This window comes from Montipora capricornis, chromosome 6 (genome assembly GCF_036669925.1).
Source record: "Montipora capricornis isolate CH-2021 chromosome 6, ASM3666992v2, whole genome shotgun sequence".
In the NCBI taxonomy this organism is placed as follows: Eukaryota; Metazoa; Cnidaria; class Anthozoa; order Scleractinia; family Acroporidae; genus Montipora; species Montipora capricornis.
The window spans coordinates 29,844,741-29,857,240 of NC_090888.1; the positions used below are offsets into that span (position 1 = coordinate 29,844,741).

General features: G+C 39.4%; 1 protein-coding gene across 1 annotated transcript; it reads right to left on the reverse strand.

Moving 5' to 3' along the window:
- Positions 1 to 4,487: 4,487 nt before the first annotated feature.
- On the reverse strand, positions 4,488 to 5,567 carry LOC138053613 (uncharacterized). The gene has a single exon (XM_068900215.1). The coding sequence runs from the start codon at positions 5,565 to 5,567 to the stop codon at positions 4,488 to 4,490; it is 1,080 nt and encodes a 359-aa protein (XP_068756316.1).
- Positions 5,568 to 12,500: the final 6,933 nt, after the last annotated feature.

Consider the following 12,500-nt stretch of genomic DNA (forward strand, 5'->3'; position numbering starts at 1 on the left):
AACTTTCAGCAACAAGATATGGCCTTCTTTGCTTCTACATAACCATTGTCGGTAAGTGATGATGAGAATAAAAGCATTCCATGCTTGAGGCGTCATGTGTGACTAGCTAATATCTAAGTAACCTACAAGTAAAAGTCGATAAAGTACATCAAATGAATAAACCAGGCAAAAAGATAATTTAAGATTACAATCAAGAATTAAAAATTGACAGGCAATGTATCTGTGTGGTAGTGCAGTAACACAGCGCTGTACCATTCTGTGTGGGTGTTGTAAGAAGCAAAAGCGGGTGCCAGTAGATTGAACCCTCAAAGCAAGGACAGAGTATACTTCAAGAAAAGTACATGGCCCTTGGCAATAGTTGCATAAGACTTCTAGACTTCCCTGGACTGCTTTGTAGTGGTTCAATTTAATGGAATGGCATTAATGTACTTTTTTCCTGTATTTTATTATATATTTTAGAGCACTATGATATGGCTTGTGTAAAGCAAAAATCAACAGAAGTCCACTGTGGAGATCGCAAAAATGCTAAATACTATGCAACAATTTCTTGCACTACCCGATCCCGCCACTAATGCCTCTCAGTCTGGCCCTAACAATGTTAATTATGACTGCGACCGCGATGAAGAAATGGACTGTCTTGTCAATGCCTCTGTGAAGTAAGAAATGAGATTGTCTTAATTGTTGATGTTCATCTATATTTTGAAAAGTATACCTTTAAAGCGAATCAGATTTTTGTAGACCTCTGTAATGTACTGAAAGCTGTTTAGTGTTTGTGTCGGAAGCCACATGACGGAGTGATTAAATTAAATCCCTTTTTCTAACCCTTTCGTAATAAAAGATTTCTTCAAATGTTATTATTGTAATATCGTGCACATGATGATGTAAAAAACAATAAAAAAGAAATAACATCTTGGGAGGGCTGGTTAAGTGTCTTTAGTGACTTTACATGTACATGTAAGAGAGCCAAGGGCTACGCCACCCTCACAGCAAGTGTTTACCACCCTTTGTTGCAGAGGCTGTTTCATAAAATACTGAAAACCTAACTCTCTTTTGGGAGTTATTCAATGAGGTCTTGGTTAAAGTCTCGGGAGGTACCGTAACAGTTTTTAATCCTATTGGCTGGTGCACAGACATGGCCGGATTGAATCTTGTGCGATATGAAAGGTATTTGGAGAAAGTGCTGTTAACCACATTTATGGCTGGCTTGTACGCATCTTCTGGGTTGCCAAAAGCATTATGGTGAGAATCGTCAGCAGACACCTACAAATGATGTAACACTACGAAGAAGGTTGGTAAGACAACAGCAACCTATAAGTAGATTTGGCAATCCGATACCTTCAGAGCTCATTGCGTGGAACAATGACACACATGGTCTCTCAGAACTATGGTAAAAGTTGTGTTTTGTTTATACATGCTTGGCATAACCTTATGTCTCATGTTCGTTTAGACCTGTAGCATGATCACCTGTCACTTTTGGGGTGAGACAGTAATAAATAGAAATTTCTCATCTATGGCAACTGGTTTTCACTTCAAATTTGAAATTGACTTTGAAAAAGGTTAAGGCTTTGTGAACAAATATTAAATTTTGAGAAATAAATCATGAAAATAGCAAATTACTGGTAGGAAGTGAACAAAACGACGTTAATTTGCAATGTAACACAAACATCTGACTGGTATGAAGATATAATAAGGCCAAGAATTCTCTCCTTTACCACGAGGTTTACCACGAAGTTCACCAATTCCCATGAACCAGTAGAATAAAATGACAACACAAAAGTTTATAGACCATTCTCACTTTAATTTCTGAGAAACTATGAAACAAAGCATTGCCCCAGTTTACATAATGGAGAAATGTAACGCTTGCAAAACGTGAACATTGGTGATGAAAATCGATTGAAGAGGAAAACTCTTAAATACATCAAATACTCAAAATATCAGTACTGAAGCAAGTTCATACTACCATTTGCGTCCATCCTTGAAGTTTGACGAATTTTGTGCGTAGTTTTAATTTTCAAACGTTAACGGTTTAGTCTCATACCTGTCACGTTTTACCAATGAAACGTTGGCAGTCAGGTCACGAAATTGATAACGTTTTTGGCGCCAAAAGATCATGTTTTGTTCACGTGCTGTGCATGTTCTCAAGTTTCACATCCAGTGAAGGCAGGTTCACGTGCGAAGCAACTATGGAGTCGGAAATGCAAGTGCAAGTCGAAATTGGTGATACGAGGAGGGTTTTTTTTATGGCTCCGCCAAAAACTGTTGACGAGTTGAACAATGCCATAACAAGTAATATTCCTAAGATGCGTTTTTTAACGTTCGGGATACTGTATGAAAATGACGAAGGAGAGTATGTAGTTTTGAATAACGATGCAATTAGCCTGAGAATTGCCATTTCCACGTCAAAACTAATTGTAGGAACAGACATTCAGCGACTCAAGCTAAGAGTATTCGAGGGTTCTTCACCTTCTGTGAAAGCAAAGCCTGTCGAGAGGGCTGAACCATCCAGTCAGTCTAGCTCTACTGAAGGACGGCCCTCAGCCCGGGTTTCTCTCAATAGAGATATCCTCAACTACGTTGATGGTGGTGGGCAAGATTCGACAACGACCACAGAAATCATTGAAACGCGTACAAATCAACATGAAAAGTCGTCTTTATGCAGTGAAAGAACTCCTCTTGAAAGGTACATCATAAAAACTGAAGAAAGAATTGAACAGAAGAGGTCCCAGATTCAGCAACTGCACGAGAAAGTACACGAAACTGAAATGAAACTAGAAAGAGTTAAGTCTGATCCTCGAGATGGAAATATTTGCAGAAATTGCCATTTGCGTTTAGGACACTCTGCTTGTACGTGCGTGTACGGGAAATGCTCGTCTGTCTTTAAGTGTGGAGAGGAAAAATTTCATCCTGGTGAACTCAACGTGAAAGAAATGCGTTGTCAAATCAAGAGACATCAAAGTGAGCTTAACAGGTTATTCGAAGAGTTGGAAAGTAAAAAGAGTGCTGTAGAAAAAATGAAAGACAAAGTATAAAACCGCATCGAGAGTGACTTGTTCGAAGTGAACAAGGCGGCATACCTTGTGAACGGCACCAAACACTGGTCATTATTACGTAAACATGTTTACCTCGTGGAGGAATACTGTAAGAAGAACTTTAGAGGAAAAATACCTGGGAAACAAGACATCGGAAATATTTTAGAAAAAGCTCTTACTGACAATAATTCTGGCAGTCTTGCATTTTCTAGGTCAAAGCAGGGCGGCAGCCGCAAGCGTGAAAATCCAGCAAAACCGTCCCTTGAGCGGTATGGTGTAGAATTCCCCAGTAGTAAACATGCATGTAACAGTTCTAGTGATGGGGCAATTTCTTCACAAATTTTGTATACTGCTCCAAGAAATAAGGGGGAAGAGGCCGAGCAGTTAGCAATGGTGATCCGGGAAAGCCTGTGGGAACAGTCTACAAGCGAAAATAGCGTAAACACAAGTTACTCTTATGACTTCTTGCCACCTCCACACCCAGCAGTTTTTCCTTCGGGCGTCCATTTCCCTGTAGCAGTAGGTGCAATGCGTCAGTCACTCACAAGCAAGTATTCAATGCAATATCCTCCCGATCCGTGTAACACATGTACTGCGACCTGTACTACAAGTACAAACAGTACGAAAACTGTAGAATTCAACCGGTCAATTAGTACTAAACAGGAGTCGAGTGATGCTTGTGAATATGAAGCTGCATCTCTATTGTTAAACTTATCAGGAACTCGTCATAGCGGGAACTGAAGACTTTCGTTGGTGTTTTAATATTTTCATATTGTACATCTTTCATGTAAAATTAAATTAATCAGTCGAGTTGTTGTTGACAGGTTCCGCGTTGAGTTTTTTGTGTCAAGAAAGAGAACTTTGTACACATGAGCTGTTGAAAAAGACAGAAAGTGAAAGCTATGTTTTATACCTTTTGAAAAAAATAAATATTTTCTTTTCAGAAAAACTACGTTTCTTGATATCCTAATGACAATCAAATCATCTCTTTTAACCTATGACAGTGTCTGCGATGTTATAACCTGGGCGGTACAAAAAGTACTCAGATCTGGCAAAATATATACGCTTATTTTTATTGTCAACACAACTTTTGGTATAGAAAGACTACATTTCCTGACACTGATAACCAAGGCATGGGGTTTCGCGGTAATTTTTGTACCCTCTGCGCTGAAATTCAAGTTAAATATGTGTTCATTTGTATTTGAAGGACGCGTGCAATTTAAAATAACAATGAACTCAGTGGCACGTACACTGGCAATATATATATATCTATGGCTTTGCCATATATCTATGGCTATGGCTTTGCCATGATATGTCCATCGGGCACCACTAATACCGGTCTACTACAAACTTTTCTGGGAAATGTGAACTTGAATAACTTCATTTACATTGAAAGGTTCAACGGCATTTCGGAGAAAAAAATTGCACACTACCGACATACGTTATATTATACAGTCCTCATACAAACAGGTAATCTGTAGCTTCGTAAAATCCAGCCATATCCCGTGCTCTGATAGTCTCAACTGCTTCTGCTATTGCTAAATTAATATTGGAATGAACAAGTTCCTTCAAGTTACCATTCAATTCACATTTAATTTTATTAAAACAAAGCTCTATTGGGTTAAGATCAGTAGAATATGAAGGCGTATATAACAACTCAATTCCCATGGTACCAAACCATTCTTCCAAAATCTCACCTCCTTCAAAATGATGAGAAGATAAATTATCCATAATAACAATGTCACCGACTTCGAGACACGGTCTAACCGTCTCAATGTTTACACTTTCACCTGCCTCTTGAAAAAATGAAAGAAAACGGGCTGTGTTTGTAGCCCCGCTTACGATACTATAATACTCTGGGCCATTCAGAGAAACCAGCATATTTAAAGTTGTATTCGGAGATTCGAGTTTCCTCCCCACTTCTACACATCGTGATCCTTTCGGGCTGTGTCCATACGTGCGAGTTCCCACGTCAGGAATCTTTATTCCCGCTTCGTCGAAAAATTTCAGGTTCCTTGGATCTTTTGAAGATACGTAATTGATAAACAGCTGAGTATAAAATAAGTTATCTGGGGTGAATCGCTCCATTGCCACTTTTGTAAGTTTTTTTCGTGAATACTGGTCACCGGAAGGTAGCCTGCTTTTTATGGCTCGTGAAACGGCCGACATTGAAATTTCTTGTCCTCCAAGTTGTTCTAACTCCTCCATTATTTCAGAAAGGGACATGGATGGAGAGTGGAGCTTCAAAACTTCAATGAGTTCGCGGTCATCTTCCTTTAGTTTTTCGAATGTCAAGCCTCCTTTAGGTTTCGGCGTTGTTATCATTTCTTCGCAATATCTAAACCACACCGATTTTACCGTGTTTACAGAAACACGCAACTCCCTTGCAAATTGTGTAACACTCCGTGGAATATAACCCGTAATTCTGTCGCCTCCGTCTCTGATAATGCTATCAATGATCAAGAATTTAAGATCTTGAGCCAATGCCACTCCAGGTCTGTAACTTCTGCCAAATTGGTTCACTTTTCTCGCCTCCATTCTAGTAAGCTTAATTTGCAAAACGTATATATATATATATTTAAGTGAGCGGGCAAAACTGGTAAACATGCACAGGACGTGATCAAAACATGACCTTTTGGCGCCAAAAACGTTACCAATTTCGTGACCTGACTGCTAACGTTTCGTTGGTAAAACGTGACAGTTATGAGACTAAACCGTTAACGTTTGAAAAGTAAAACTACGCGCAAAATTCGTCACACTTCAAGGATGGACGCAAATGGTAGTAAGGTCTTCTACGACGTTTGAAAACGTCAGGGCAAATTATCTATTTTTGAGCGAGATATTAACATTTTTGTAAGCTGCTTAATAAGATGTTCTGGGTATTCTACTTACGACTACATGAGGCAAAATAATTTGAGTCGGGCAATAATATGTAAACAGGATAATATGATAATATTAAATGATAATATAATATGTAAGGAGTTAGCTCTTTGCCATACAGTTCATGGACTGGTCTTCCAACTCCTTGAGTTTGAACGATTTTTGACCTGCCAAAGCAGAGAAAATCCACTTTCTGTGACTCGGAAACAAGTTGTCTGCCATATTATGTGTTCATTCATACACAGCGGACAGCAATTAGGGCTAAAACAGGGGGAAAACGTTCAGCGCACGCTTCTCTTTCACTTCGTTCTTCGTTGGAGTCACTGCAATCACTCCATTTGGCTTGGTAACCTTGTCTTTTTGTCCTTAGGGGGGTTCAAGACAAATTTTCAAGGGCTGTAAATACACGTGGTATTGCATCATCTTTTTTGCATTTCAGCAATATTGTTCTTGAGAAATCAAGCGTTTCGCATCTTTAGAAATGGAAAAAGAAAAGAATCGATCTTTCAATGCTTTGAAAATTATTATTATTCCTTACCACAAAGAATGTAAGAAATTCATTGATGTTATTACCAACATTTCAAATGCCATACGATCCTGTCAGAGTGGCATAATAATACCAGCTCAGCTGAGATCACAGCAGTGTACTGTTTGCCTTGAAACTTGCAAAATTATTTCTTTGGAGTGTCAGATTTTGAGATAATACAAACTGTAGTTGTGAAGCTACAGTCAGGATTCTTAAGATCTGAGTTCTGTCAAGTCCTGCCTATGATATCAGTGCAATCAATGTGCGCTTAGTTAGTTTTGACTAAATTATGAGATGTATCTTCATATTGTTACATAATGGTCTTAGCATCTCGTAGGTAAGCATGTACTTGGCTTGCAACGATTTTTTCAATTACTTTGCTTACGAAGGCTATATTAGCTATAGGTCGATAGTTTGAGTATAAATTTTTGTCCAGATCATTCTTTTTGCGCTTTGGTTTGACCTGCGAGATCTTCAGCTGAGTCGGGAGTGTACCGCTAGACAGAGATGATATTATTATAGATTGTGTAGCAGGTAGTAGTAAATTAAGATGGTTCTTAACCACATGAGTCGGTATAGGGTCCAGAGAACATGTTTTTGATGCCATAGACCTGATGACTTTCTCAGTTGCATTGTTGTCAGGTAAGTTGAACTCACTGAGTTGAGTTAACGGCAAGATTGCAGACATGGTATCTTTCGTTTGACTAGCTAGATGTAGCTTTTCGATTTCATTGCGTATACCTCGGATCTTGTTGATGGAGTATGTATTAAATTCATCGGCGAGAACTTCTCGGGAGTTATGTGTTGGTAGTATGTTTTTGCTGGTCTTGAACAGGCTGTTAACAAGGCAGAATAGTCTGTCACGATCTGCACCTTCGATCTTATTTTTGTAATATGATGTTTTGCAGTTCCCTAGCAATCTGTTGTAGCGTTCACATGCCTCGATGTACATCTGTGCTTGTCGTAGATGTCCTTTAAAGTCGAATTATAGGTATCAAAAAAAAAAAAAGGTATCAACCATTTCGTCGATGTCCGTTTTAACTGAGAGATCTTGATTAGCTAATGACTCTTTCAGGGTGGCTATAAATACATCGCCGTTAAGTTGCTTGGTAGATCTGATCGTAAGGGGTATTTTAGAGAGTGGTGGTCGTGGACAGTTCAGTTTACATGTCACTACTTGATGGTCAGAAAAGACTTCACTGAGTATGCATACATCGGTGACCAAGTTGCTGTTGTGTTGTGTTATAATTAGATATAATGTATGGCCTTTCCGGTGAGTAGAACCCAGTACTTGTTGAGATAAATTAGCAGAGTCAAGTATGTCCATAAATTTAATGGTATCACAGTTTGTGGTCTCATCAAGATGAAAATTGAAGTCACCGGCAATGAGTAGTGGCTGTTCGTGCTGTGACATTAGTTCCAATAAATCCTGGAATTCAGTAAAGAACATAGATGTTGTTAGTTTATTTTTCTTCGATGGTGGAGGCCTGTAAATAACGATAAGGCGCGTGTTGAGTTTGCCTGACACAACATTTAGGTTGATGTGCTCGAATGATTAGAAAACATTGTCCGAATTCATGTGATGCTAAGTTGTTTTGAGTAAAACACACCGACACCACCGCCTTTGCCACTTTCCTTTGGGACGTGCACGAATGAATAGGTCTTGAGCGTATTTAAAATTTCGGTAATGCTGCTGTCGTCAGTATTTTTACCAGGCCAACTTTCAGTGATTGCGAGGATTTCCAGTTTATTAGATTGTATAATATCACACACTATGGCCGCTTTCTTTGCAATTGACCGAGTACCGCGATTGACCGAGCATAATAGGGATATGTGTCCCATCAATAGCCCTAGCACACATTGGGAAACCCTATTTTTCTCTGTAAGTCTCAAGGATAGATTTCAGCTCGTCATTCTTTGGAATGTAAATTAATCTTCCCTGCAGACTTTTAATAATGGAACAAGACACATCTTTGATGGATTTACAAAGGAATGCCTTTGATACTCCAAAGAGGTTTGCAATCGTTCGGTACTCGGACGTAGAGGCAAGGTAGTAGAGTATCATTGCTAACTTCTTCCTGGCTGGAACGGCTTTTCGCATTGGAGTGTCATGTCTTGCTATTTCATGTTCGATTTCACCAAGAATAAACGTAGACATCATTTTTGTGACACGAAAATTCTCATACCACTGCTCTTGTTTAAAGGTACTGTCAGCCATTCTAAACCAGTCATCTGACTTAGGATTCATCCAGATGTTTCGTTCCCTTGGAGGGTTAATCAGTGTTGACATTGCAGGCATGAAAAGAAACATTTTTTTCCTACGGCAGCCACGGTATCTCATTAACCTCTCTTTCCTCTTCAGTTCCTCACTTTTCTGTTTCTTTATTTCACGTTGTCGTCCTTTCTCTTCAGCCTCGTTTTTTTTCCTTAGCAAGGAGTTTACGAACATCAACAAACTTGACGCCATGTTTAATTTGCAAAGTGCGCATGCTCTATTACAATGTTAAGCCTTGCCTGGAGCAAAATAGCCTTGCCCAAAACAACCTTAGCGAGGATAAAAAGATGTATGTGTAAACAATCCTTGCATTACCAAAATATTAGCTACTCTTGCCAATTTTTATCCTTTCCTTGCCGTTTTTTCCTGTCGTGTAAATGGGGTTAAAATGGTGGCCATTGCTGTGCTTTTCAGTCCCCGGCCGTGAGTGTTAGTTGGTTCACTTAGGGGTTTCCACAAAGGTGTCAAAACTTAATATGAAAGCATGTAAGCGGGCGTTATGGCGGCAGGTCATGTGTTTTCCCGCTCTCTTGTATTTATTGTTACTTTAGCTTACTGTTTGATTTTTAATGGTTTCATATCTTTCAAATTTCGACTGTCTTATCCTTAGACTCGACTGCACCTCTCTGGAGCCTTTACAGACGTTGAGAAGACTCGAAACTTTGGTGTTTTGTTGATACCACAAGTCCGCCATCTCGACTCTGGAACACGAGTGACGGGATACTTTGCTACAGGAGTGACTCGATATCCTAATTCTATTTCCACATTTAATGTTTCAAGATTGATAAAATGTGGAGATATTGAAATAAATCCTGGACCAGATCAAGCGTCTTCTACATCTCATAAAAATCCTGGTTTCATCTAACAAATGGTTTCATCTAAGATGTATTACCATGGATCTAAAGACCTATATCAAATTAAATTCTTCTGATGAGCAGTGGTTTTGTGACAAGTGTGGCTGGCCATTTAATTTTACCGAATCGTTTTTTGAGACATCCTTTTCCACTGAGTTGAATGTATGATCGTCAACTTCGTTTGTCCCTGGGGACTCTTTACCTCATTCTTCCAATGGCTTCATTAATTTTTTATTACTGAATGTGAGGAGTCTTCGAAACAAGATTAATGACTTGTCAGCTCTGCTATTTATGGACTCTTTTGACATTGTTGCCATGACTGAGACCTGGTTGAACGATGATTTTAGTGACTCAGAGCTACAGCATGATGGCTACAATATTTTTCGTTTCAACAGAGCTAACCAGCGAGGAGGTGAAGTTCTGCTAGCAATTAACTCTCGTTGTCTTGCAATCGCCGATATGATCTTGAAATTGAAGGTGTCGAGATTATTATAGATTGTGTAGCAGGTAGTAGTAAATTAAGATGGTTCTTAACCACATGAGTCGGTATAGGGTCCAGAGAACATGTTTTTGATGCCATAGACCTGATGACTTTCTCAGTTGCATTGTTGTCAGGTAAGTTGAACTCACTGAGTTGAGTTAACGGCAAGATTGCAGACATGGTATCTTTCGTTTGACTAGCTAGATGTAGCTTTTCGATTTCATTGCGTATACCTCGGATCTTGTTGATGGAGTATGTATTAAATTCATCGGCGAGAACTTCTCGGGAGTTATGTGTTGGTAGTATGTTTTTGCTGGTCTTGAACAGGCTGTTAACAAGGCAGAATAGTCTGTCACGATCTGCACCTTCGATCTTATTTTTGTAATATGATGTTTTGCAGTTCCCTAGCAATCTGTTGTAGCGTTCACATGCCTCGATGTACATCTGTGCTTGTCGTAGATGTCCTTTAAAGTCGAATTATAGGTATCAAAAAAAAAAAGGTATCAACCATTTCGTCGATGTCCGTTTTAACTGAGAGATCTTGATTAGCTAATGACTCTTTCAGGGTGGCTATAAATACATCGCCGTTAAGTTGCTTGGTAGATCTGATCGTAAGGGGTATTTTAGAGAGTGGTGGTCGTGGACAGTTCAGTTTACATGTCACTACTTGATGGTCAGAAAAGACTTCACTGAGTATGCATACATCGGTGACCAAGTTGCTGTTGTGTTGTGTTATAATTAGATATAATGTATGGCCTTTCCGGTGAGTAGAACCCAGTACTTGTTGAGATAAATTAGCAGAGTCAAGTATGTCCATAAATTTAATGGTATCACAGTTTGTGGTCTCATCAAGATGAAAATTGAAGTCACCGGCAATGAGTAGTGGCTGTTCGTGCTGTGACATTAGTTCCAATAAATCCTGGAATTCAGTAAAGAACATAGATGTTGTTAGTTTATTTTTCTTCGATGGTGGAGGCCTGTAAATAACGATAAGGCGCGTGTTGAGTTTGCCTGACACAACATTTAGGTTGATGTGCTCGAATGATTAGAAAACATTGTCCGAATTCATGTGATGCTAAGTTGTTTTGAGTAAAACACACCGACACCACCGCCTTTGCCACTTTCCTTTGGGACGTGCACGAATGAATAGGTCTTGAGCGTATTTAAAATTTCGGTAATGCTGCTGTCGTCAGTATTTTTACCAGGCCAACTTTCAGTGATTGCGAGGATTTCCAGTTTATTAGATTGTATAATATCACACACTATGGCCGCTTTCTTTGCAATTGACCGAGTACCGCGATTGACCGAGCATAATAGGGATATGTGTCCCATCAATAGCCCTAGCACACATTGGGAAACCCTATTTTTCTCTGTAAGTCTCAAGGATAGATTTCAGCTCGTCATTCTTTGGAATGTAAATTAATCTTCCCTGCAGACTTTTAATAATGGAACAAGACACATCTTTGATGGATTTACAAAGGAATGCCTTTGATACTCCAAAGAGGTTTGCAATCGTTCGGTACTCGGACGTAGAGGCAAGGTAGTAGAGTATCATTGCTAACTTCTTCCTGGCTGGAACGGCTTTTCGCATTGGAGTGTCATGTCTTGCTATTTCATGTTCGATTTCACCAAGAATAAACGTAGACATCATTTTTGTGACACGAAAATTCTCATACCACTGCTCTTGTTTAAAGGTACTGTCAGCCATTCTAAACCAGTCATCTGACTTAGGATTCATCCAGATGTTTCGTTCCCTTGGAGGGTTAATCAGTGTTGACATTGCAGGCATGAAAAGAAACATTTTTTTCCTACGGCAGCCACGGTATCTCATTAACCTCTCTTTCCTCTTCAGTTCCTCACTTTTCTGTTTCTTTATTTCACGTTGTCGTCCTTTCTCTTCAGCCTCGTTTTTTTTCCTTAGCAAGGAGTTTACGAACATCAACAAACTTGACGCCATGTTTAATTTGCAAAGTGCGCATGCTCTATTACAATGTTAAGCCTTGCCTGGAGCAAAATAGCCTTGCCCAAAACAACCTTAGCGAGGATAAAAAGATGTATGTGTAAACAATCCTTGCATTACCAAAATATTAGCTACTCTTGCCAATTTTTATCCTTTCCTTGCCGTTTTTTCCTGTCGTGTAAATGGGGTTAAAATGGTGGCCATTGCTGTGCTTTTCAGTCCCCGGCCGTGAGTGTTAGTTGGTTCACTTAGGGGTTTCCACAAAGGTGTCAAAACTTAATATGAAAGCATGTAAGCGGGCGTTATGGCGGCAGGTCATGTGTTTTCCCGCTCTCTTGTATTTATTGTTACTTTAGCTTACTGTTTGATTTTTAATGGTTTCATATCTTTCAAATTTCGACTGTCTTATCCTTAGACTCGACTGCACCTCTCTGGAGCCTTTACAGACGTTGAGAAGACTCGAAACTTTGGTGTTTTGTTGATACCACAAGTCCG